Genomic DNA, 27,323 nt, shown 5'->3' with positions numbered 1-27,323 from the left:
TGCTGATAGGTTGATGAGAGTCGTGTCTTTTAAACAGCACAGGCGAGTAGCAGAGAGATCTGAGATGTGCTGATGGAAGAAAACCTGTTGATTCACTTGGTTCATTTTAAGAGTAAAACAGGAAAAAGCATGATACTGTTGTGTCTTTCATTTTATTTTGTTTATGTGGTGGCTGTTGTCACGGTAAAGGTCTGAAATTCGGATTCGGTGAGGAAGTACAAACATCTCGGCATTTGTGCATTAAATTTCAGGTATAAAATTATCTGTTTGTATAAATGTTTGTACAACAAATATAGAACTTAAAAAACCCATATATACAATATATGTAGGCTAAATGTGAAAATATATATAAGGAAATATGTTTCTAATACAATGTAAACAGATGCATTATAAATGCATGTACGTGTTTTCAATTAAACTAATTTAATAATTTGAATTAATCAAGAGTTCTGTAGGCCTTTTGACAAATTATATCCTTCAAAAGTGTATAAAACATTGAAAAGATGTCAGATCCTTAACGAATCAGTTCACACATATATCTTTAAATAACTTTTTTGGAGCATGTCAATATCCATCAACTTCTGTCATCCTGATGCCGGTCATCAGGGTAACAGTGTCTAATTTGCACATCAGTCGAAGGAGGTCATACTGACATCTGCTGGTCAGAACCTTGTGTTGGCAGGATATTTCCTGGAATAGAACACATTTTACATGATTTTGATAATTGAAACCTGAGAACAGCAAGGGCCAAACTGTCCCAGGGCATCAGAAAGGCCAAAAAAACAGTACACCAAGAGGACAGCCCTTAAAGGGATAGTTCACTTTGAAATTCAATTTTGGTATGTTTTAGCTTACCTCAAGGGCATCCAAGATGTAAGTGTCTTTTTTTCCGCAGTAGTTTCAATTTTGATATTTTTAGGTCAAACCGTTCTTGTCTGTCAGTCATTTAATGCAGGTCTGTGGTCACTGTCTCAAAGAGCATGCACAGAGTCCAAATTAAAACAATTCCCCATCGTCCAAATTAAACAATTCCCCATCGTAAGTACACATTGATGGCCTAATGGTCCAAGTGATCTGAGGGTGCGCGCACATCCTGGTGTGTGACGTGTACGCAGACTGGTGCATAGATATATACACTAGATGTCGCCTTAAAGACATTCGTTCCAATGAACTGCCGTAGACAAGGCGACATCTAGTGTATATATTTATGCACCAGTCTGCGTACACGTCACACACCAGGATGCGCGCGCGCCCTCAGATCACTTGGACGTGGCTGTGTATAAGAGGTAAAAACGATATAAATACTGTTCGTTTTCTCACACAAACCGTTCGTTTCGTGTCTTAGGCCATCAATGTGTACTTACGATGGGGAATTGTTTAATTTGGACGATGGGGAATTGTTTTAATTTGGACTCTGTGTATGCTCTTTGAGACAGTGACCACAGACCTGCATTAAATGACTGACAGACAAGAACGGTTTGACCTAAAAATATCAAAATTGAAACTACTGCGGAAAAAAAGACACTTACATCTTGGATGCCCTTGAGGTAAGCTAAAACATATCAAAATTTAATTTCAAAGTGAACTATCCCTTTAACTTCAGCAGAGACAGCAGAGACACAAGGAGACTGTGGCAGGGAATCCAGACAATCACGGATTACAAGCCCCCACTACAGACCTGTGACAGTGACATCTCTTTGCTGAATGATCTCTCTCCAGCCAGCATGATGAGATCCTTCTCTAAGATCAACATCCGCAAAGCAGCTGGTCCAGACAATATACCTGGTCGGGTGCTAAAGGATTGTGCAGAAGAGCTCAAAGATGTCTTCACAGACATCTTTAACATTTCTCTGAGCCAGGCTGTTGTCCCCACATACTTTAAAGCTACCACAATTATACCAGTTCCCAAGAAACCATCCCCATACGTTTTTAATGACTATCGTCCTGTTGCACAGACTTCTATTGTCATGAAGTGCTTTGAATGCATAGTCATGCAACACATCAAAACCATTCTACCCCTCTCCCTGGATCCCTTCCAGTTTGCATATCGGGCCAACCGGTCCACTGATGATGCAGTTTCTACTGCTCTTCATTCAGCCCTCTCTCACTTGGAAACAAAAAATTCTTATGTGAGAATGCTTTTCATAGATTTCAGTTTGCCATTTAATACCATCATTCCACAACAGTTAATACAGAAACTGAACCGGCTTGGCCTAAACATCTCTTTCTGCAACCGGTTGCTGGACTTTCTTACTGGAATACCATAGGAAGTTCGGGTCGGCAACAACACATCCATCACCATCACATCGAACACAGGCCCCCCCCCCAAGGATGTGTTCTTAGCCCCCTGCTTTTCACTCTGCTAACCCATGACTGCTCACCAATGTACAGCACAAATCACTTCATAAAGTTTGCGGACGACACAACTGTGGTGGGTCTCATCAATAATGATGGGACAAAATACAGAAATGAAGTGTGCCAACTGGCCAGGTGGTGCAGCGACAACAATCTCTCTCTAAACAGAGAGAAAACAAATGAGATTGTTGTGGACTTTCTCACAACACAGCTCACAGCCAGCACCCTTCTCTGACCATCAACAGTGCTGCTGTGGAGAGGGCAAGCAGCAGCACCAAGTTCCTGGGTGTGCTCATAACAGAGGACCTCTCTCCTGGTCTACCAACACTGCATCACTGGCTAAGAAAGCCCAACAGCGCCTCTATTTCCTCCGCAAACTGAGGAGAGTTAGAGCCCCGGCACCCATTATGTGCTGATTCTATCGTGGCACCATTGAAAGCATCCGGACCAGCTGCATCACTGTGTGGTTTGGTAACTGCACCACTCACAACCAGAAAGTGCTGCAGCACATAGTGAATTCAGCAGGAAAGATCGTCAATGCCACACTACCTTCCCTCAATGACATTTACAATACCCGATTAACCCGAAAAGCACTCTGCATAGTGGGTGATCCCACCCACCCACCCCTCACAAGGCTTCTTTAGTCTTCTGCCATCTGGGAGGAGGTTTCAGAGCCTCCAGACTGAAGAACAGCTTCATCCACCAGGCTCTCCTGAACTCTCCTCCCTCTTAGCCCTTCCCTTAGATGCACTGAACTGCGACTCTTCGCCCCCATAACAAATGGACACACACACACACACACACACACACAATGCACCAGACACTTTTACAATTGCTGCTCTCTCTTTTTGCACACTGCTGGCACTTTATAATGTGAACATATTTAAATTCTCATGTGCCTGATGTTTTTTATTGTTTGTATTGTATTTTACATATATTTTTAAGACTTGTCTGTGTTATGTTGGTATTTTACACCATGGGTCTGAGGGAAACGGAATTTCAATCCTCTGTATGTCCTGTACAGTATAATTGACCTTAAACTTGAACTTGAAACAAATGCAATTTGCTTAAATCAACAAGAAATTCAATTCTTCTATATGATTTGTTGTTTGTATTGTATTCTTGCAGATCTGTAATAAATTAAGGTGATTAGACTGAAGAACTGCACATACACATACAGTGTGGCTTGCACACTCCTCTTTAAATCATGAAATATGCGTCGGAATATCATGACACCATTTTTCTTTGTAACTGAGGTTGGTGTCTTTAGAAGAAGAATTTGTGCTGAATTTTACATAAATAAATCACAACAATCCGTTCCATGGGCACGGCCATACAGACTGAAGCGGAAGTTTTTTTTACGCTACCATTTAAAGTTATGATTTAAGTCATATTTTATTGTTTATTTGCAATAAAAATTGCAAATCTGAAATTGCCTACCCTACCATTAACTTACACTTTCTGGGCTAAATCACCGTAACCATGATTTAAATATTTCAATCTACCTTTATTTTTAAAGAAACTGATGACTTAATTTACCTAAGTATTTTAAAATATAAAATAACAAAGTTCATGGTGAAAGAGAAGGGTTCGTTTCGTTCATTTATTCCATAATATTCACCGCCAATGCAAACGTGACAGTCCAGAGCAGCTTTAACAAAACAGCTCAGATGATGTATGGCATATTCAATCTCATAACTCAGTCTACTACGGTGACAGTAATCCAACATAACTGCTCATCTAACATTTAGTAAGAACACGCTGTAACATCTGTACAGGATTCAATCATGCACTTCATGCGAAAACACGCTACGTGTGTGGCATACATATTCCAGTAGAGGGCAGCAGATGCTCATATCCAGCCTCCATAGCGCAGTTTATTTGGCAGGTAGACTCGAGTGAGGAAATGAGGGGCGATAGATGCCAGGGACTGGATCTCAGCTTTCTGCTTCAGTCTCTGCATCGTTTCTACCTGAAAAAAAATCACACACATAGATTAGGCGACATCATTCATATTCTTGTCCTCTGCAAACACCTGTCAAAACACTTGTCACAGACGCATCTTTGACCATATCGTCTGTTCTTTGCATATTGCCTTTGTCATGTCTTAAATGTACAGAAGCATGGAATGAGGCACCTCTCTCTCCCATGCAGGCTGGCAGGTGATGTAGGCTCTGTTCCTCAAGCTGTTGATTTTACTCTCATCTGCTTGAGAAAATGGAATAATACTTTCCTCCGGCACTCTGTACCTGTGACAGCCATTCAAATGCAGACACCATGAGGCCTTGTGCATTTATAACAATGTACACACAAACATAATCTCAGCAATTTACTCTTACATATAGTCGCTGGCCACTTAAATTGGCACTAGTGTTAGTTGATGCAGATAGACACAAATAGAAAATCAAGTGACAGGAACTAATCTGGATTCAATAAAACAGCACATAATGATTAGCACAAAAATTACTCCTTTAGCAATGCTTTAAAAAGAGTGCTCATTACAGAAATAATATACTTTAAAATAATAAGTGTGAAGTGTAGTGTTTTCAGACACTTAACTGCATGTTAACTGCAATTGAAAATGAAAATGCTATTAGTTTAAATTTATATTAATCGCAATTAGCTGAACTTTAAAGTGCTTTTATACTTTCTTCACTAGGACTTGAGTACATCTTTATATGTATTTTCACAATTCTATTGTCTTTAAACTTTAATATGGTTGAAGTTACTGCTGAATGTACTGACAGGCATTTACGGTAGACTAAAATATACTCTAATGCCATTTAAATATATTTGTAATTACACATTTATAATGCTGAAGCTGCAGTTTATTAACTTTAAATATAATATGAAATAACACACAACAGTTAAAAATTATAATCATGTACTTTACATGTGCTTTAGTATGTTAGTCAACACTTTAAAATAAGTGTATTTACTTAAATCACGACAAAAGATTATTTAAAATGTACTTTAAAGTAAAACTTTTAATCTGACATTACAACAAAGTGCACTTTTAAAGTGCCAGAAACTCTTTAAGTACACTTAAGTGGTAATATATTATATTAACTGTAACTACAGTTTAAAAAAAATAAGATTTGAAGTACACTACAATTGCACATTCAGTTCAGTTCATTTTTCACAAGGGCTGTCCCTCCTTTTCTTTTAAAAAAGAAAAAAGTAAAATTCTGGGTTATAGTGAGGCACTTACAATGGAAATGGAAATAGTACATTTCAATAGTAAAGCTACAAGACGTAAACAATATGCATGTTCAAATAACTGTAGTGTAAAAAATTGCTTACTAAACATTTCTGTGTAAAGTTGTATCTAATTTTACAACCTTGCTGCCATGACAAAAAGAATGTATAAATCCAAAAGCCACTGTAAAACTGATGAGAACTTCACTGCTCAAATAACAAATATTTTAACAGAACAGAATGTGTTTTTATAAAATTATAAGACCAGGCCAGAATCAATTCTGTCCAGCTATCATACTATGGTGTAGCAGATTAAATCAGAAAACTGAAACACATTACTTTAATTCAATACATCTGTGCTGAGAATTGTGAGCAGTCTTCTTAATTTCATGTAGACTTTGAGGAGAGTGTTGTTCTACAAATCCAGCCTTTACAAACATGACATTAGTGCATTACAAACATGCAGGATCTCAGTCCAGTAGTGTTTTTGGGATGAGGTGGAGCAGGAAACTGGCAGCATGAATGTGCTGATGCTGTCGGAATCAGAGCAAAAATACCTGAGGATGTTTCCAGTGCTTTTTTGAATGCATGCTGTCATACAGATGGGTGAATTCACTAAACAGCTGACCACTTTTACATGCAGTTTGTGCATTTCAATACAAAAACCTAAAATCCAGATTCAAAGTCAGTAGCTATGTAAAAAATGGCGGCACGTGCACAACGCGAGGCTCAACGTCTCCCCAGTTTTATTCCTGGCTACTTTGTTCATTCAGAACAGCTTTGCTTTAACGTCTTACAGCAGACAGGAACTTCTGGGTATTGGATTACAACATTCTGTTACTTTTATCGGCGATTTTGACTCATCCCAGAGATCTCTAGAACATCGGAGGCTCCTCACTTTGCCTGGCCGGGTGGAAGTGCTTGCAGACGGCGACAGGACCGTTAACAAAGACGAGGAAAGCACGGAGGCTTAAGAGCTAAGTTAAAGTTAACACCACATCGGCTCTCTTTACCCAGCATTTTTCTTGCTAATGTCTGGTCACTGGTCAAAAAAATCCTGTCTGTCTCCTGTAGAGATGCGCGGTTGGCGGTTACAGCCGCGGACTCCGTGGATAAACCACGGATCGGGCGGATGACGTGACGAAAAATAATATTTTAATTAAATTCAGGCAGGTGATGGTTGAACCAATCAAATGATTGTTAGGCCTGCTGTCTGCCTGAAAAAGACATGCTCTCTTCCCATGCAGTCAAAATTAACGGGAGTCTTCAGAAAAGGCTCGACCTAGTCGTCACCCTGACATGACAGTGCGTAGAGTTAATTAGCCTATAATGTGAATGACTTGTTATTTTATTCATGCTTTCTTTTTGCAAAAAAATAAAGTGCAATAGGCATTAGTCAGTAGGAACACTGTTCCTTTTTCCCACGTATTTATCACTTATTCAACGTGTGGAACCTACAGTAAAGACAATCAAAGTGTGGCCAGAGGGAGCAGACTCTGAACTGCAGGACTGGTTTCAACAGACTAATGAGCTAAATAACTTTTATGCTCGCTTTGAAAGGGATAACCAGGAACTGACAAACAAAAATTGAGCTTTCTGCAAACCACCAGCCATTTACAATCACAACCAGTGAAGTCAGTGCAGCATTGAGCAGGATTAATGCACGGAAAGCGGCAGGGCTTGATGGCATTCCTGGACGAGTTCTTAGGACATGTGCTGCAGAACTGGCAGGGGTTTTGACAGACTTATTCAACCTGTCTCTTGCACAAGCTGCTGTGCCTACCTGGTTCAAGACCACTTCTACTGTACCAATACCAAAAAACTCCTCCGCAACGTGCCTTAATGCTTACCGCCCAGTAGCGCTTACCCCCATCATCACCAAGTGCTTTGAGCGGTTGGTCTTGGCACATCTCAAAACCTGTCTCCCACCCACACTGGATACTTGTCAATTCACCTATTGCAAAAATAGGAGCACAGAAGATGCAATTTCCATAAGGCTGCACTCAGTTCTCTCTCATTTTGACAATAAAGACACTTATGCTAGAATTATGTTCCTTGATTTTATTACAGAGTTCAACACTGTCATCCCATCCAGGTTAATCATCAAATTTAGAGACTAGGGTATCAGTACTTTACTCTGCAACTGGCTTTTGAACCTTCTGACCAACAGACCCCAGTATGTTTGGTTAGACCACCATTGCTCTTCTACCCTCATTCTTAGCACTGGTGTACCACCGGGCTGTTTGTCCTTTCCTCTATTCGCTTTTCACCTATGACTGCGATCCTGTACGTGGTTCTAACATCATTGTCAAGTTTGCAGACGACACCACAGTGATCGTACTAATCAAGAACAACGAGTCAGCCAACAGGAAGGAGGTGGACCGCATAGCTGCATGATGCAATGATAAAAACTTGTTGCTTAACACTAAGAAAACCAAAGAACTCATAGTAGACTTTAGGAAGGAGAAACGTGGAGCATACACACCCATCAATATCCATGATGAGGTAGTGGACTGTGTCACTAGTTTTAAATTCCTAGGGATTCACACATCCAGTTACCTTACATGGACAATCAACAGCTCCACAATGGTCAAGAAGGCAAACCAGCACCTATTTTTCCTGCGGATTCTGAAAAAGAACGATCTCTCCTCAGAAATCCTGCTGAACTTCTACCGATGTGCCGTCGAGAGTTTCCCAACCAACTGTATTACAGTTTGGTATGGAAGATGCTCTGTGTCAGACCAGAAAGCACTGCAGAGGGTGGTGAAAACTGCCCAGCGCATTATGGGAACTGCACTCCCAACCTTGGAAGATATCTACAGGAAACGTTGTTACAGGAAAGCACACATCATCATAAAAGATTTCTCTCACCCGGCTCATGGACTGTTTGACCTCCTACCTTCTGGGAGATGCTATAGGAGTCTCCGGACCAGGACTAGCAGGTTTAGGAAAAGCTTTTTTCCCACAGTTGTTTCCATGCTGAACTCTACCCCTTAGTAACTCCATGGTGACAGAAGATGGCGAAGTGATGATGACAGGAGTTGGCGAAGGGATGGTGACAGAAGCTGGCGAAAGGATGGCGAAGGGATGATGACAGGAGATGGCAAAGGGGAAATGACAGATGGTGAAGGGATGGCGACAAGATGGTGAAGGGATGATGACAGGAGATGACGAAGGGATGGCGACAGAAGAAAATGGGGAAGGGATAATGACAGGAAATGGCGAAGGGATGGTGACAGGAGATGACGAAAGAATGGCGACAGAAGAAAATGGGGAAGGGATAATGACAGAAGATGGTGAAGGGATGGTGACAGATGGCGACGGGATGATTACAGGAGATGATGAAGGGATGGCGACAGAAGATGGCAGGAGGGATGATGACAGGAGATTGCGGTGACCCCGGCGGTGATAATGGTAGATGTCCAGCGATGCCACAGACCCAGAGCTCAGCAGGGTAGACAGCCGAGTTGGTGTTGATGGGGCCAATGACAACCGTGCGACGACCGACGGAGAAGGAGCCGATGGATCCCTGGGTGCAGACGGAGAGCCGATGGTACAGAGAGACATCACTGGCACCGGAAAGCTAGGCGAAGCTGCTGCAACGAGCAGCTGATGCGCAGCTAGAGGGCCAGAGGACTGAGGCGCAGCCGGTGTAATAAAGGACAGAGGTGGAGCCGGAGGGAAGGAGGAACCCTCTGTAGCTGTAGGGGTGGAGGGACTGAGCACAGCTGAAGGCTCGCAAGTCTGTGGCGGAAGTAGAGTGACGACAGTCCCTGGTGGGACGAGGGAACCCACAAGGTCGAGGGTCTCTGGTAGAGCCCAAGGTGGGAGAAGCCAAGGCGGAGCCGGCTGGTCGACGGGACGAGGTGGAACGAAGGGATCAGAGGCCAGAGGCGCAGCCACAGGATCCTCTTGCTCGGGCAAGGCTGGTGGCTGCACAACCTGAGGCTTCACGTCACAGCAAGGTGTTCCCGGGGAAGAAGAAGGGCTGCAGGCATCCAGCAGAGGCAGGGCTGGAGGACTGGCTGAGCTTTGCGGTGAATGCGACAGAGGTAAAATTGACGTATTCAGTAACAGTAATTCCAATTCCCAACAGTTTGATAATACAGTCTTACTACTGTCTTGAAATAGCGATGATGAAGAATAAACAGATAATATCGGATGGGATAAGGTGGGAGGCAGTACCTCCATATCCAGGTTAATCAGCCAGTCCTCAGTGTCCTCTTCTACCAGTGTCCCCTCAGCCGCTGGTGTCGCGGGCTCACACGCCTGGTCAGACTCACTCTGAGGCACCAGCTACGGGGCGATGGTTGGGGCTTTCCCTTTCCCTCACTCGCAAAGTCTCCGTGGTCGAGGGTGGTGGTGGGCTGGGCTCTGGGTTTGGCTGTAGTCTGGATCAGGGGTAGACGCTCGCTCCAGTCTAGTCCCTGGGTGTCTAGGAGGTCTACTGGCTGGAGGTAGTTGGCCTCAATCCAAAACAATGATTTCAGGGTCTCATCGTCGAAGGGTGTGCTGACGGGGAGACGACAGAACTGTTCAATGTAACTAAAAAATAAAGTCCCTTATGGGGTGACCTTTTGAATGGACATTACGGACTATAAAGGTAAGAAAGAAGTCTCTTCTTCACTAAAATTGTTACGTTTTCTGTCAGCATTTGATATTTTTCCTCTCAAATGCTGAATTTACAGTTACAATGAGCAGAGTTTCCGTGTCCAAATGAGTACGCGATTGGTTGTCTGTTGCTAAGCATTCAGCGGTAACATTCTAACACCGTTCCGTTTCACAAAGTACAATGTTGGCACCGCAATGCGGGGTTAACACTGCATCTTAATTCAGGGCAGGTTTCAGTAAGTCAAATTTAAGACCTTTTTAAGACATTTTAAGACCATAAAGATTGAAATTTAAGACCTACACAACGCATTATCCAAGTTAGATAGTAAGTTACCTCGGGATCATTAGAGTTTCTATGTATCTATCTTTCTATCTATCTAGGATTATCTGATGTGTGTGTGTGTGTGAGAGAGAGGGAGAGGTAGATATTTTTTTTAATAGAAAATTCTACTTTTGCATATTATACTGTAAAAACACAATTATTGTTGATTTTAGTTGATCATAACTAGAGAGGAAATGATGAGATGATTAAAGTGACCAAAATTATCACGGTTATCACAGAATCCTGTTCAAAAAGTACTAATAGGCTACTACAGAATGAAGTCAATCCAACAAGTTTTATGTTGAAAAACAGCAAAAAACAAATTGATTAGCATCAATATGCACTTTTTGTTTACGTAGCACTGACATATTGTTAGTTATATCATTGTAAGTTCCTTTCAGTTAAAACAGCTCAAACATGCATTTTAGTCTCGGACGAGGCTTAAGCCTTGAACATTAAAATACCATTAAAAATGATGGCCAGATTTTAAAAGAGTGTCTTGCAACATGTTATCTACTAACATGTACAAGTTCAAATAAAGTTTTGACAAAAAAGGTTTTATACAAAGGTAAACCTCATATTTCAGCCTTTCAATAATTTTTTATAAAAATAATGAGTCAAAAAAGATAAATTACTGACATTTACACATTAGCTTATATTTATTAGTAGTGTTTGGGTGCACCCCCATCCTTCATGTTGACTGAGCTTTCAATGTTGTTATGGAAAGGGGTGATTGGTTGGTTCCTGTCACATGACCTGCTGCATTTCTGAAAAGTTTAGATTTTTTTCATCTCGTTGCGCCTGGTAAAAAAATTAGCGCGTCGCTTCAATTATGAGCGCGCTTGCCGCGCGCCTAGATTTGAACAAACTTGAGCGCGCAAAAGACGCGATATGTGAACGGCCTCTGGCGAGCTAGCTTATATCAAGCCACAAGCTATTGGTAGCACGCGAGCGACGCGTTGGAGACCCCTACTATTTTGTAGGCTACAACTTGATACTTTTTTGCTACTTTGTAATAACTTTCTGCGGCCAGCGTTTCTGGAAATGAACGAGGGTAAACACTTTTTAAGACCTGACTAAATGAAATTTAAGACCTAGGATGAAAATCTGGCCGTTTTTAAGACTTTTTAAGGCCTTAAATTTAAAGTTCAGAATTTTAGACTTTTTAAGACCCCGCGGAAACCCTGTAATTATCCGGGGTTAAAAACGGCATTTAGAAGGACAATAACCAGGGGTTAAGAGCAGGTTTTTTTTTTATTGAGCACTCAAATTTAATCGAGGAATCGTGACAGCCCTATCTTGTAACGAATGTCATTTCAGTTCTACTTTCTGAGTTTGAGACAGAACGACATAATGCAAGCACTGTAAAAGGTTTTGCAACAAACTCAACTCCTTCATGCTAATATAGTGAGAAAGCTTTTCACCTCAACGAGAAATATCATTTTATCATTTTAATATCACAAGATCTCGTCACACCCCTAGTTTTTTTTTAATCAAATAATGACTTTAATCAAATTAAAGTAATAAAAATTAAGTCTTAACTGGGTCTATATCCATACACGCAGCATAATCAAGTGCACTTTCGGCATTTGAAAAAGCCGTTTCAGTTTTCTAGGGTGATATTGTACAGATAAAGTATGCCAGATCATGGTGGTCTGCTTCATTCTGTACAAGCTATCACTCAGAACTGGGCTGAAAGATGGGAAACTGACAATTTTTGGTAGTGTGGCATTAATTCCCCTTCTAAAAGCACAAAAGAAATGTAAGCGATACTAGATAATGTACCTTGCAAAGTGGCAAGTGTTTAACATATCATGTAGGCTACATGGTGCTAACAACGGCAGTTAACATTTCTTTCTTCTGTAGTTTATTCTATTTTCCTAAAAAGATGTTCTGATTTCTGAAGTCCATGACAGTTGACACATCCACTTAAAAATAGCTTTCAAGGGGAAGGAAATAAAAAACAGCAACAGCAACAAAAACCAAAACAAAAAAAACCCAGAAAACGGAAACCAGAGCAAGCCCAGCCTCAATCACAAACCACAGAGCAGAGTAATGAGTTGACTTTCCCAAACCTCTGGATGTCTGAAGGCAGGAGGCCCAACCACAGCACACTGGGGACAGTCAGACTGTGGGCCTCGAAGGCCATTGACTGTGGACAAATGACAGTTTGAGTTCCTAAAGCTGGACGGCCGACAGACATTGAACAAGCCAACATGATTTATTAAGTATATGTTCAGGTTTAAGTATATGAAATGTTACAGTCACTGCATGTATCGTTTTAATGTGCTGGATGCTTTGAAAGGCCTGCAAAAAAAATAATTTACCAGAATTTGTGTCTTTTTTCAATATAGAATTTAATCAAATTTAATAATAAAATTGTAACTGAGAAGCAAAACTGTTTAAGTTTGGTGTAGAATAGATTTAATTTTTTTAATGAACAGAACACTTAATTTGGTAAAGACACATTAAATTGATCAAAAGTGACAGTAAAGACATTTATGTTACAAAAGATTTCAAATAAATGCCGTTCTTATGAACTTTCGATTCATTAAAGAATCCTGAAAAAAGTGTATCATGGTTTCCACAAAAATGTTAAGCAGCATGACTGTTTTCAAAAATGATAATAATAAGAAATGTTTCTTGAGCAGCATATCATTACATTTTAAAATGAAAACAGTTATTTTAAATTGTAATAATATTTAACAATAGTTCATAATGTTACTGTTTTAACAGTATTTACTGTTTTTACTTTACCTTGGTGAGCAGAAGAGACTTCTTTCAAAAACATAAAAAAATCTTTCAACCCCAAACTTTTGAATGGTCGTGTATATTGTCTTATTATTTAACACAATTTTGCTTCTCTAGTAAATATGTAATATTATGTTACAATATGCAAGTATTTAAAAGTATATAATAAAATTTGTATACATTTATTATATTATTTCTTCATTCATATTAGTTTAGATATTTTATAATGGAAAATGACAAAAAAAACTCATTAAGAAAAAGATTTTTGTACTGCAGGATTCTGTATGTGAAAGCGAGTTAAACAGCCAAAATGTAGCCACACACTCTGCAGATGTGTCACACATACACATGTAGAAACGCTTTACTTTTTCCACAAGGGTAAATTTGAAGTTCATGAATGAGTGCTTCCTCTTTTTTGTCTTGCCACAAAGAGAGAAGAATAATTACATGTCACCGCAATGCAAAACTGTGCAGGCCTCACTGGAAATTGCACAGAAATAGTAGGAAACAGGACTTACCAGTGAGCCATACTTGTAGATGCACATGATCTCGATGCCTGGGAAAAAAAAAAAGGGAGAGAGGCTGATTCTGCAATCACCACCATACCCTTGCAATTATCCTTTGGGACAACTTAATTTGCCCGAGAACAAAGTAAAGCATTACACATGCACAGAGAGCGCTGGAGTCATTGATAATGACAGTGACAGAAATAGCAGGGCCTTCATGTTCATGCTAAACTGCACTAGACCTGCCACAAATAAAAAAATCACTGGAGGATTGGTTGTTCTCAGGGAACGATGAACTCATGCGAACGATGGAGCATGTGTGTGTTTGTGATCTTTGCGTACATGTGTGTTTGTAGTTCAATAACTTTACTGAGTATAAATTACATATTGCAGGGAACATGACATTTTTTAAGTGACCTTAACACTAAATAATTTGACCCTTTTCATTGACACCTTGAAAGATATACTTTAATGTAATTTCTATTAAAACTAATATGTCATGTATTTAAATATATTTGTAATTACACATTTGTAACGAGGAAGCAATTTAGAACATAGAAAATATATTCACTTTAATTCTAATATAAAATAATACACTAGTTAAAATTATAATCAAGTACTTTACATGTGCTTTAGTATGTTAGTCAAGTATGGAAGTAAAATAATGTCAAATGTTTTTGAAATAAAAAAGCCTGTTGAATTGCACTACTTGAAAAAAAGAGGCATTGCATTAACCATGCTTGCATTTTAATGCATTGTATTTTTAGGGCTTGCATTTTTATGGGCTGAAATTCAACATGGTTGAATATTTAAGCTATGAATATTTCAATTAAAAACATTTCAAACACATTTTCATTATTAAAAATTCAATAATCCATATTCACCTTTCATATTTCACTTCCAAAATATTCAAACTGTTTAAAAATACAACCTATAATATTCAACAGGAAATTTTCGGTCCATTTTATTTCGCTTTGCAAATTCGCTTCCATAAATTCAGTGGTTCAAATTCGACAGTAAATTCAACATTGATGTCCAGAAACTGCAGGAAAAGCAGTAGATTGCCGAGCATACTCTCCATCTGCTGTTAGTCAACCTAACCAGCAGGGGGTGCAAAAGCGCGTGTTGTGACGAAGACCAGCAACAGTTAGAGCAAGCCATTCATTCATAAAACTCATTTATAGCAATGTAAGTGTATTTGTGATTATTATGACGGCGGTTTTATGTTAAATTCAGTGTCTTCACAGTTACTTTTCCTGTGTTGCCTACATGCATCTTTCTCTACCATGAACGAGATTATAATGTTATTCCCCGATGCGGATGTACAGATCCAATGTTACATTTTTGAGGTTGACATATATTTCTCTTGGTTGTTTAGTTGCCTTAACTTTATATTGTGGCGATGTGCTGCATGCAAGCTATTAGGGTTTCCCTCAATACTTAAAGGGACACTTCACCCATTTGCATTAAGCTTTGCATTGTTAGAAACCCAGTCATACTATTGAATGGTCATGCAACATTTTTTCACGAGAGAAATCTGTATTTACCTCTTTACACTTCCTCCTACAATGACGCAAAAATCGTCATTTTGCGTCATTGTAGGAGGAAGTGTAAGAGGGGGGGATTTCTGTTAAGACTACAAGCACTAGATCCACCCTTTCAAACCCGCCCATAGGGGGTTGGACCTAATGCGCTAACAGACCTATCACAGATCAGTGCGAGTGCGTTTGATTTCAACGGCAGAAACCTGCAGAAAACAGGGACGAAGAAAGCTGAGTAGTAGGGGTTACCATACTCTATTTCCCGGACATGTCCGGCCGTCGAGATCGACAAAAATGTCCGGGATTCAGCTTTTGCTTTCTGCGGTCGCCATCCATTGTTTACATGCTCACCTTTTGTTTCAATCTAACTGAATTCACCCCGATTGGTGAATCTGAATGTAATGTTTACATGAATGCTAAACAAGTGATCGGTTGATTTGCGTTTTAACATTGCTAAGAAAATACCCGCACCTCCGTGAGAGATAGCCCATGAGACCGGTGCATCTCACAGGTGCGCTCATCAGTAATCACAGTAATACAGGGAGCAGGACGAGGCTAGCGCCGCGGGAGAAAGACGCGAGGCCGGTGGCGTGATCGGTTGAAAGACGCGAGGCCGGTGGCGTGATCGGTTGATGTGTGTTTTACCATTGCTAAGAAAATACCTGCTCCTCCGTGCGAGATACGAGAACAGTGCCTCACAGGTGTCGGTCGTCAGTAATCACGCCACCGGCCTCGCGCCGTTCTCCCGCGCCCCTCAGCCTCGTCCTGCTCGTCACAGTAAACATGATGAATGGCGACTGTAGAACGCAAAAGCCGAATCCCGGACATTTTGGGCAAACTCGTCACGGAGACTCACTCGTAGCCTAGCCTTGCCTTGTTGTTTTCAACTGCGCTCGCTGTCTTACCGGTAGGCGTGGCTTGGGAGTGGCCTTGTAGGGCAGCGAAGCAAGTGCATTCTGGGAGTTGTTGTCTTTCATCCACATAAGCCAAAAATACATTTTCTGGCTTTTCTCAGTCTAGAAAGCTCCAAATTCAAAAATAATTTCACATTTCTTCTACATAAATGACCCACTTTCAATACACATTCATGTCTCCACGGGTGAAATGACCCTTTAAGGATTCCCCTGCTGGACATATAAAACGCTTAACGTAGCTTAATGGACTAATTACAGTGATATATAAAACACCGAACTCACAGGCAAGCAGATGGACTCAGAATATCGCGCAAAGTTTAATGCTGAGCCTTTCCCAGTGATAGACTGGCTCAAAGTTGCTCAAGTTGACGTTGGACATTTGCACATTTAGGGGCCGTCTCTAAAATACGACTTTGGTATACACGTTTCTAACTTCGATAGCATTTGAATAGAACGACTTACAAGTCATAAAACCAACTGTAAAGTGTTCATGTAGTGTCAGGCATAATGCGCACCCTTTGGATTTTTGATATTTATTCAAATAAATTTAAGTTTGCTATTGAAGTTAGAAACGTGTATGCCAATGTTTTATGCAAATGTACAGACAGTCCCTAATATTGCCTAAATATGTGAATGTCCAATGTCAAGCCAATTTTACATTTAGTCATTTAGCAGACGCTTTTATCCAAAGCGATTTACAGTTAAACTAACAAGAATATGCAAGTGCTATGACTCTTTCCAGTTTAAGCTAATGCAATACACGTAGGCATGCTATATATATACAGTACAGGGTTTTTCCTGCATAGAGAATTATGAGGCGGCCGTCTCCGTCAAATTTCGTGCCGCCTCCGGCTCTCGACAAAATTCGGACAGTCACATGGTCAGATAGACTTTTTCCACCGTGATGGTTCTGTTGCGTTTACCGGCTTGTGTCCATTCTCAACCCGTAGGCCTATAGTGCTGCGCGGATCGCGGATAATCCGCAGGTCGGGCGGGCCAAGTAATACAAACATTCCATTCCAATTAATCGAGGGTGGATGACCGATAAATGATGATGTTTTTAGTTTAATAAAGACACGGAACTGTCATCACGGTAAAACGAAATGAACGTGCGTCACTTTTACTTTCGTTTTCAACAACGTAACGTTAATTCTCTTCAGGGAAAACCCATTAAGGAAAACATCAAGGCTTGACAATAACGCTTGTCTGGGACACGTGTGTTTTTTTTTCTTTTTTTTGAAGGGAAAAGTGAGAGAGAATTGTACTACTTGTCCAACCGCACAAATAGGCCCTACCCTGATTAAAACATTTTTTTATTTAAAAATAAAACATTTCTAGGCAATCACCGAAAACGTGAGGATGATTCTGTTTTATTTCATTTAATGTAAGTGGCGATTGATAGCCTATAGTTGATAATAATAGGCCTACCTAATGTACTGACGGTAACAATGTTGCAACAATGTTGTTAAGAATGTTGTTAAGAAACAATATATAGCCTAGGCTACACACGACCAGAGAGCTGTTTTCCTGAATGTGTTTTCCTGAATGCCACCAAGACTGAAACCGAGACTGATTTCATAACAGTTCATTAAACAGTTCAAATTAAGTCACTTACATTTTAGATGCAATGACTGTTTTTGTTCTGTTTCTGCAGTGAAAATAGTTCCAAACAAAGATCACAGCAGAACCATCGCGCATCTCACAGCAACGAACACTTGTAGCATTACTGAATGATTCAGCGTTTTGAACGAATCGAGTCAAAAATTCAATGACCCATTCATAAACTGCCTCATTCTGAATAAATCAGCCGTTTGAACGAATCGTTTGAATGAATGACTCAATGACTCGCTCATTAAGACGGTCGCCTGCCGCCTCCTACTGGCGGTTTAGTTTCATAAAGTATCATTCTTTTCAACATTCCTTATTTGTATATTCAAAAATATTTAAAATAATCTAATTTAATACAGTTATAATTTTTCAATGTAAATTATTTAATTTGATTGGTAACAGCCTGTGTCTTATTATTTTAATTGAATATATTGATCAAATTTAAGAATTTGAAATGAAAAATGGAGCATGCATTTAATAAAATTAGGGGGAAAATGCCCTTTATAAAAGGTACAAAATATTTAAAAAATGTAAAAACAGGAAATGTAATTTTGCCAAAGGAAGACCTTTTATTTTAAATAAATGTTAATTAAATCAGCCTACTTCAGTGTGATATGTTACCATCATGCTTAACAACACTGAGAATTTGAATAATTGTAATGTGGTGATCAGATGCAGATATCTAAATCAAAGAATATGGGCGGTTTGCGGGTGGATTATTTCTTTTTAACAGTGGATTCGGGTGACTCAAAGTGCACCAGATTAATGAATTTATCTTTAAAATGTACAAAATTTTCTTACGGGGGGGCATGCCCCCGGACCCCCCTACAGGTACCGAGCTCCACCCACAAAAATAAATGTGGGAAACACATTAGGCTATATGATGCCCAACAAAAAATACCTTATTATTAAAATACATTATTAGGATTTTACCACCTCAGCCTCATTTTGACCCAGGAAAAACCCTGACAGTATATATATATATATATATAGAGAGAGAGAGTTGGTATTAATTGATCAAGTGTTGATTTTATGCCAGTATATCACAAAACGCTCAGCATGAAACTATGTGCATTAAGTTCATATTCTGAGTCCATCTGCTTGCCTGTAGCCTATAAAGTAGCCTACAGCCTACTTCCCAAATAAGTTGCGAGTTTGGTCTTTTATATCACTGTATTAGTCCATTGTGCTACATTAAGCGTTTTGTCCCAACGGAAGGGGAATCCTTGAGTATGAGGTAGGCTATTGAGGGAAACCGATCATAGAGAAAGCTGATAACACGTAGGCTACACAGGGAAAGTAACAATGAAGTTATTGAATGAAACAAACACAGCTTTTGTGTGTTTATCATCTTTTCCGCATATATACTGACACAGATAATCATTTTCATTTTATGAATGAATGGCTTGTTCTAACTGTTGCTGGTCTTAGTCAACAACACACAATTTTGCACCTCCTGCTGGTGAGATCGACTAACAGCAGATGGAGAGTATGCTCTGCAATCTACTGCTTTTCCTGCAGTTCCTGGACATCAATGTTGAATTTACTGTCGAATTTGAACCACTGAATTTGTGGAAGCGAATTTGCAAAGCGAAATAAAATGGACCGAAAATTGCCTGTTGAATATTATAGGTTGTATTTTTAAACAGTTTGAATATTTTGGAAGTGAAATATGAAAGGTGAATATGGATTATTGAATTTTTAATAATGAAAATGTGTTTGAAATGTTTTTAATTGAAATATTCATAGCTTAAATATTCAACCATGTTGAATTTCAGCCCATAAAAATGCAAGCCCTAAAAATACAATGCATTAAAATGCAAGCATGGTTAATGCAATGCCTCTTTTTTTCAAGTAGTGCAATTCAACAGGCTTTTTTATTTCAAAAACATTTGACATAATTTTACTTCCATAGTCAAGACATTAAAATAAGTGCACTTCTTTAAAACTTTTTTGACATTTTTTATTAATTACACTTTAAAAAAAATTGCATTTAAAAGTCATGACAGTGTACTCTTTTTAAGTACACTTAGCTGGCGTTTTATTTCATTAATATTATATTATATGCAAGTAACAAAATATACTTCAAAGACTACACAAGTGCACATTAAATACAATTAAGCACACTTTTTCACAAAGATGCTAGGGGTGTTGTGGGAAGTGTTGGGGGTATTACAATGCGAGTTACTAAATCAGATTACTTTTCAAATAAGAAACACATCTCCTGTCCTCATGTTGAGAGAAATCATGAGTAAGTGAAGAGGTGTTGTGTGTGCTGTGTGTAAACATGATGGTTATTGTAGTTCTGGACTAAATGTGAGCATTTACTCATCTGACTTGCACAAAAATAGGTTCAGTATTCCTCAAAATGAATAAAAACGGTGAAATGCAAACTCAGAATATTACACAAACCTGCAATAATAAAATATCTTAAATTACACAAATATACTTTATGTATTTAATCTCACTTTATTAACCAATGCGTTTGCTGCTGACCTTGTATGATTATATTCAACCATACTAATAAGCTAAAATGACTTTAGATAAACCTCCACATTTGCCAAAAATCTTAACGTAACGTATTACTTTCCATAAAAACTAAGTAACACAATTAGTTACTTTTTCAGGGAGTAAGACGATATTGTAACGCATTACTCTAAAAGTAACTTTCACCAGCAATGGCTTTGGGTAGTTGCCACCCTAAAATCCCTCATTCTTGAATGAGCAACATGATGTAAGCATGATTAATAAATGTGTGTGTGTGTGTTTGTACCATGAGGATCTGCATCCACCAGAGCAAAAACTGGGACGTGTAGCGCGTCCCACAGTTTCCTCACCATCAGTCTGCTGTTGACATCAGGCATCCCTTTACCCTGATGAACACACAAGACCAAACATTCAGGCCTTGAAAATACACACCAGCACAGATCTAACAGACGCTTACTGTTATGATGATACAGGGCGAAAGTCTGGTACAAAAATCATCGTCCAGTAGTCTCTGGAGTGTTGCATCTTTCTCCACGATCAGAATGAATTTTGCAGATGATACAATGTCTTATATGTTGCTAAGGAATGTAATACATAATACAACAGAGAGTATGAAGTTCATTCACACAGTCCTTCAAATAAAATATAAATAATAATATTTTTATATTTTAATGTATTTGGCTCTGTTTTCTTAAAGGGATATTTCACCCAAAATATAAAATCATGTCGTCATTTACTCACCCTCAAGTTGTTTCAAACCTGTATGAATTTCTTTCTTCTGCTGAACACAAAAGAAAATATTTTGAAGAATATGGGTAATCAAGCAGTTGATGGGCCCCATTGACTTCCATAGTATATATAATACAAATACTATGGAAGTCAATGGGGTCTATCAACTGTTTGGTTAATGACATTCTTCAAAATATATTATTTTGTGTTCAACATGAAGAAAGGAACTCATACAGGTTTGGAACAACTTCCAACATCATTTTATTTTTTGGGTGAAATATCCCTTTAAAAGCTACAATTAACTTTGGTAGAGCAGTGACATAACTATATCAATGTGAATAATTTCTGTGATTTAAAAGACTCCATTGTGCCAAAAATTCCACACATCACTGGGCAGCACAACCATGAGGCACTTAGCATAGGTCAGAAAGGATCTCCAAAAGTCTTATGATTTAATTCCGCCTTAATTTAATTTAATTATTAATTATTAATAATCTATTTTCAGGAAATATGAGATCACATACCACTGTTATGCTGACGAAACTCAATTGTATGTCCCACTACATCCACTTGATAAGTCCTGTTCCAACCTTTTTAAGTGTCTCGATGATGTAAAGTGCTGGATGGCTAAGAATTTTCTCCACTTAAATGAGAGCAAAACTGATGTTGTTGTTTTTGGCCCTCTTAGCGCTTCGCCACTTATCTCTAGATACTTGGGGCCACTCTCCAGAAATGTTCACCCATGCACAAAAAATCTGGGTGTATTTTTTGACTCTGAATTGAATTTTGCAAAACAAGTTAGTGCTGTGGTGAAAACTAGTTTCTACTACTTAAGATTAATAGCTAAAATGAAACCTATGCTCTCATTTAGAGATTTGGAGACGATCATCCATGCTTTTATATCATCCAGACTGGACTATTGTAATGTGGTGTATTTACGACTCTCTCAGTCATTGGTGAATCGATTGCAGCTGGATTCGGATTGACTTCAAGGCCTTATTAATATTTTAATTTTAATTTTAAATTATCTTGCGCCCTCCTATCTGTCAGATCTTATTATTCCGCACCAGCCAGTAAAGAATCTGAGATCAGCAGATGAATTACTGCTCCAGGTACTGCGCTCCCGACTCAAGCGAAAAGATGATCGTGCCTTTTCGATAGCCGGTCCTAGGTTATGGAATAACTTGCCGCTTGCCATCCGCTCTGTCCCCACTTTGCCCTCTTTTAAAACGGCTTTGAAGAAGCACTTTTATAGCTTGCCGTTTGACTCTAACCCAGGAGAGAACTAAATATTAATTTTATGTTGTTGTGTTTTGTATTCTCTGTTTTCGGTTTTATCGATGGCTTTGTACAGCACTTTGGGCTGCACTTGAGGCAGTAGAAATGTGCTTTATAAAAAACTAAACTAAACTAAACTAAACTTAATTATCACGTGACTCTGGTGTTTGTCTGATAACAGTAGGCCAGGAGTTTTGTTGTGGGTGGTGGGAGAAAAGTTGCATCTTACTGAAATTATTTTTAGTTGTACTAAAGTACTAGCCTGGCTAACGTCAGACCTCTTTCTCATTGAGACGTGGTCTGGGAACCACATGTTCATTTTCTCGTATTTGAGGTGTGGTTTACGAATGCCCAGAGCCGTTTATTGGGTGCTACGAATGTCTATCAAATGCGCCTGTACGTAGCCCATAGCCAATCGTTTCAATTATACCAGATGACGTATGTAGAGCGACAGAAATTCGACGAGGAAGAAGACGAAATAAATTTGCGTTCTAAACTACTTAGAACACTATCTAAGGCTGCATCGAAAGGTAACTTCGCGTCTGATGCCATGTTGTGAAGCTATTTTGAAACGATCTGTATTGCATGAAGTGCTATATAAATAAAGGTGACTTGACTTGACAAGGGATTATGGTGGTGTTTTACTTTTACATGGTTTAAGAGAACAGGAAGGATACTTCTGATGCCGTTAACATTGGAAGACACAGGGGTAGCCTGGGGGGGGGGGGGGGGGGGCAGAATTATGAAAACATTTCAAATCATTTCACAGCAAAAATAGTATGGACAAAACTTCAGAGAGACAAAATGACTGAGCAGATTGAGAATGGTGTGTCAGACGAGTTATACAGATGTGAATGTTTGACAGATACGCTCTAAAAATGTTGCCAGTCGATTTACAGATAAATGGCTTTGGGCAGAAGGAGATTATATAAATCATGCTCTGGCATACAGTGCACATTAAGTGAGCTTTACAGAAAGGTTGGCTGGCGATCTGGACTCACTGCGGAGCTGGAATTGCAGTCCACCTTTGTGCCATCTTCCTCCAGATAACACAGATCACCTGAGATGAAGCCTTTGGATGTTGCAAGCTGCGAGGATTATTAAAATAAATTATTTACATTCTCTTTAGTGGATATGCAAAGGTCAACCTATGCAAATGAGGCCTTAAATAATACATGACAATCACTTTATTAATTTTGCTTTTGTGTGAGTGTATAAAAGTCTACACACTAGAGCCATATGCACATACAACATGTAGACTCCTACGAGGAACCTTCAGCAAGCACGAAATGTCATCCACGATGAAATCCAAGGTCCTCTGTGAGCCAAACAGCTGCACGTCATTATAGTATATGTCCCTGACCGATCGAAGAGAAAACATTTCAGTGCACAGGTGCACTTGACAAATCACGTCATAAAAAAAATCAAAGGTTCCACCTGCTCCCTATATCAGATGATTTATGACGCTGTTTGCTGATTTATAATCACATCATCACTTATATCCACAGGTGGTTTGAATGAAACGGTCTGCAAAAGCTGATAAAAATGTTAAATATTTAGACATGAAACAGGTCATATCTTAAAGGCGCTGGAGAAAAACTTGCCAAAATATAGTCCTGCAGTATGACATGCTGAAACACCATTTTACTTTTAGCATTTGTATGCATACAAGCATGGAACATGGAATTTTTTTTTTACTTTTCCAAATGTATTTGTCTCAACACAAGAGCATATAAAATGATCTTGTGAAGGTGAAAAGTTTTAACCATATTTTAACCTGTAGAGTTTGTGGACATGTCACTTTGTGGCTATCACTTACCTTTTAGTAGCATAGGAGTCACTTTGTACAAGTTTGTAAATAATAGACAAGACCTTCAGAATCAGGGCTGTAAAACAGGAACATGCCAGAAACAGTCATTTCTTGTTAAAATAGTATAGAATTTTTCCACAATTCAATGTGCTATATGCTATGAAAGCTTGTTTCTACCACAGAATAAAAAATTCAAAAGGTAATTGCGACTTTTTATCTCACAATTCTGACTTTTTATCTCAGAATTGCGTGATATAAAGTCGCATTTGCGTGTTATAAAGTCAGAATTGTGAGCTATAAACTCGCAATTCTGATTTTTTTTTCTTCATAACTGCATGTTTATGTCTCGCAATTCTAAATTTATAATACGAAATTGGGAGATATAAAGTTAGAATTGCATGATATAAAGTCACAATTGTGTGTTAAAGTCAGAATTGTGAGATATAACCTCACAATTCTGAGGAAAGATGTCAGAATTGCGAGATATAAATTCACAATTGCGAGAAAAAAGTAAATTGCGAGTTTATTTCTCACAATTGTGAGTTTATATCTTGCCATTCTGACTTTATAACACGCAAATGTGAGTTTATATCTCGCAATTCTGACTTTATAACATATATGTCTCACATATATTCTAACTTTTTTGATGAGTTAAAGCAATGTAAAAAAATATGTTGTCATAACTTATTGATCATATAATTATTTTTTTAAAAACTTTTTTACAGTGTATGCAGCTGCTAGGATGTTGTGGGTTGTTATTACTAGCCCAAGTCAAGAGAGTCTCTATGATATTCTGGTCTCTATATGGCTTGGTTCCCTACATATCTGCAAGTCTATGGGGATTTTTATTGTCCCACAGGCAGAAAATGTGTGTCAAATTACCTTTTTTTGTGGGATGAATTACACTCCTCAGTTTAATAATTGAAAGTTTGGATATGTCCTTGTCAATGTCAAAAATAGATTTGTATATTTGGATGGTAATTACTATTTTATCATCTGTAATATGCAAAAGCAAGGGTGATCTCACCAAACTTGGTGGCTGATGAAGGGCAGTCACATCGGAGAGGCTTAAGAGAGACATCTGCCTTCAGTACCAAACCAACAGACTTCTGAAATCTGAGAATAAAACCAACATCGCTTTTGCTCATTTCCTTTTTCTTTTGTCTTTATTCGTTTTTTTGTTGACTAATATGCAGAAAGTCATAACATGCCCTGAAATATGCACAAGAAACGAAGATGACTTCAGGAGATACTTCATGTATGGGTGTGCGGGTGAAATGTTTTGGGGAAAAACATCTCCATGTCTCATCTGAGAAATCTTATGATGATCATAACCAAATGTTGCTCTGGGAAATCTAAGCACTGAGAGGTTTTATTGTTGTGGGGGATGAAATTATTCACTTAAATTTTTCATTCTCATATCTGTGCTATTAAAACTATCAGTCATTTTGCTAGCATGAAGGATACCTTTATAACAGCAGTAAGCCAAAAGCCTAGTCGTTCTCCAAGTTGTCAGGACCCTGGCCTTAGAGGGGCCCAGATGAAACGGGCTTTAAGCTTTAGGGAGGTTTGATGTAGATCTGACCAGACAGTTTTCTTTGTTCTGCACAAGAGCTATTACACTGTGCACAGTGAAAACCTCTTCAGAGGATTGCAAGTGTGTATCAGAGAGAGAGAGAGAGAGAGAGAGAGAGAGAGAGAGAGAGAGAGAGAGTTCATCCTATCATTAAATTACAGCTATTTAGAGTCGGGAAGTTACTTTATTTGAAAAGTTGATGGTTCAGATTAAGTACTACAACCAGCCAGACAGTCAGATATGAGATAGATAGATAGATAGATAGATAGATAGATAGATATATAGATAGAACGAACAACAGAATGATATGATATCAAACCTATTTAAATAAAGTCCTGCATATCTTAATAAGGCTGTGTAAATAAACATTAACTTAGGCACACACACACACACACCTGACATTGGTCCAGCTGAATCTGTTCATCACTTTCAGCACAGGAGCTTCACCTTTAGACACACTGATGACTATCGTCTGAATGACATTCTCAATGCGCGACAAAACATCCTCTCTGTGAATGGAGAGGGGGATTTATATTCAATTATAACGCTGACAAACTTTAAAATCAGTATTAAAACATAATATGTCTGCTCGTGGAGTCACCTCACCTGCTGATGTCCTCCTGGCGCTTGTCAGCCATTTCCAGACTCTCGAGCAGCGTCTCTCGTAAACGATCTACCTCAGTAAACTGCTCAGCCATCTATAGGAAGTAAGTTATCTCTAATGCAGTCGAAATAGTTACAAATGTTTTGCGTTCGCTGCAGTTGTAGCTTTTGTTTGTTTGTAAGTGGAAAACAGTTTAGCGTTTGGAGCGAGTTAACGTTAGCGGATTAGCGTCAGAACAAGTGATGAAGCTCTCAGTAAGTCGTCGGAATAGGTGTCACTTTTATGGATATTAACGGTTAAGTGATCAAATAATCGAAGATAAAACCACTGAATATGCTAGTCGGGTTTTTAGTATGTATTTTGTTAAAACAATCTTCTAATCAGCACGTCAGCTTTGAGCAGATAACGGCTGTGCGCGCGCCTGCGTATATCTGCCGCGCGCTTGTAGGATTCTCTCACGCACAGCGACTGAAAAAAAACAAACAAACTTTTATTCTTTAAAATTTCACCTTTTGTGTGCCACAGAGGAAAGAAAGTCATATGGAGGAAACAGTGCAGGCAAGAACATCATGAAGTGTGAAAAAGTACACTGCTTATTACGTAAACAATTGGCCTGCCTACATAGCATACTTAAGTGTGTACTAGGCTACAGTACATCTAATGTTTTCGGTGTTAATTGCAATTAATTTAAAATGTATTATAGTTAATATTAAATGCAATTATCTGAACTAAAGTGTTTCTGACTCATATAGGACTTAAAGTAGAGTAGTAGGCCTAATTTACATTATTATACAGAATAGGCTATAGGGCCTATTTATTAATAATTTCTTCCATTGTGTTTAAAAATATGATTTAAGTGTACTGGCGAAATTTTCTGTCATGTTGAAACTTGTATGTCATGTAATTTACATATATTTGTGATTGCATAGTCTATTTGTAATGACGAAGTTGGCCTAACTAAATATATTTAAGCCTATAACTTATAATCAAGTAGGCCTACTTGTACTTTATGTTAGTCAACACAAAATAAGTG

The 27,323-nt window shown here is 38.8% G+C and overlaps 1 protein-coding gene across 1 annotated transcript; it reads right to left on the bottom strand.

Moving 5' to 3' along the window:
* Positions 1-3,947: 3,947 nt before the first annotated feature.
* spo11 (SPO11 initiator of meiotic double stranded breaks) lies at positions 3,948-26,739 on the bottom strand. The gene is made up of 13 exons (XM_079849579.1): positions 26,293-26,739; positions 26,082-26,195; positions 25,138-25,226; positions 24,120-24,186; positions 23,550-23,658; positions 23,302-23,388; positions 22,978-23,014; positions 20,751-20,860; positions 20,580-20,679; positions 13,756-13,793; positions 12,562-12,638; positions 4,493-4,604; positions 3,948-4,327 (listed from the first exon to the last, which is right to left on the bottom strand). The coding sequence occupies exons 1-13, from the start codon at positions 26,382-26,384 to the stop codon at positions 4,208-4,210; spliced, it is 1,152 nt and encodes a 383-aa protein (XP_079705705.1). The 5' UTR covers positions 26,385-26,739; the 3' UTR covers positions 3,948-4,207.
* Between the last annotated feature and the right edge of the window lie 584 nt (positions 26,740-27,323).

Source organism: Squalius cephalus, assembly GCF_949319135.1.
Source record: "Squalius cephalus genome assembly, chromosome: 18".
Taxonomy (NCBI): Eukaryota; Metazoa; Chordata; class Actinopteri; order Cypriniformes; family Leuciscidae; genus Squalius; species Squalius cephalus.
Note: the sequence above shows the minus strand (reverse complement) of the source record. Positions and strands in the feature narration are given on the sequence as shown.

Excerpts from the sequence above, each read along its gene's own strand:
- spo11 (XM_079849579.1), bottom strand. The coding sequence starts at position 26,384 with ATGGCTGAGCAGTTTACTGAGGTAGATCGTTTACGAGAGACGCTGCTC. Across the intron at positions 23,659-24,119 it reads GACTCCTATGCTACTAAAAG|GGACATATACTATAATGACG; the intron begins GTAAGTGATAGC and ends TCGATCGGTCAG. Across the intron at positions 20,861-22,977 it reads CAATGTTAACGGCATCAGAA|ACATTGTATCATCTGCAAAA; the intron begins GTATCCTTCCTG and ends GCAACATATAAG.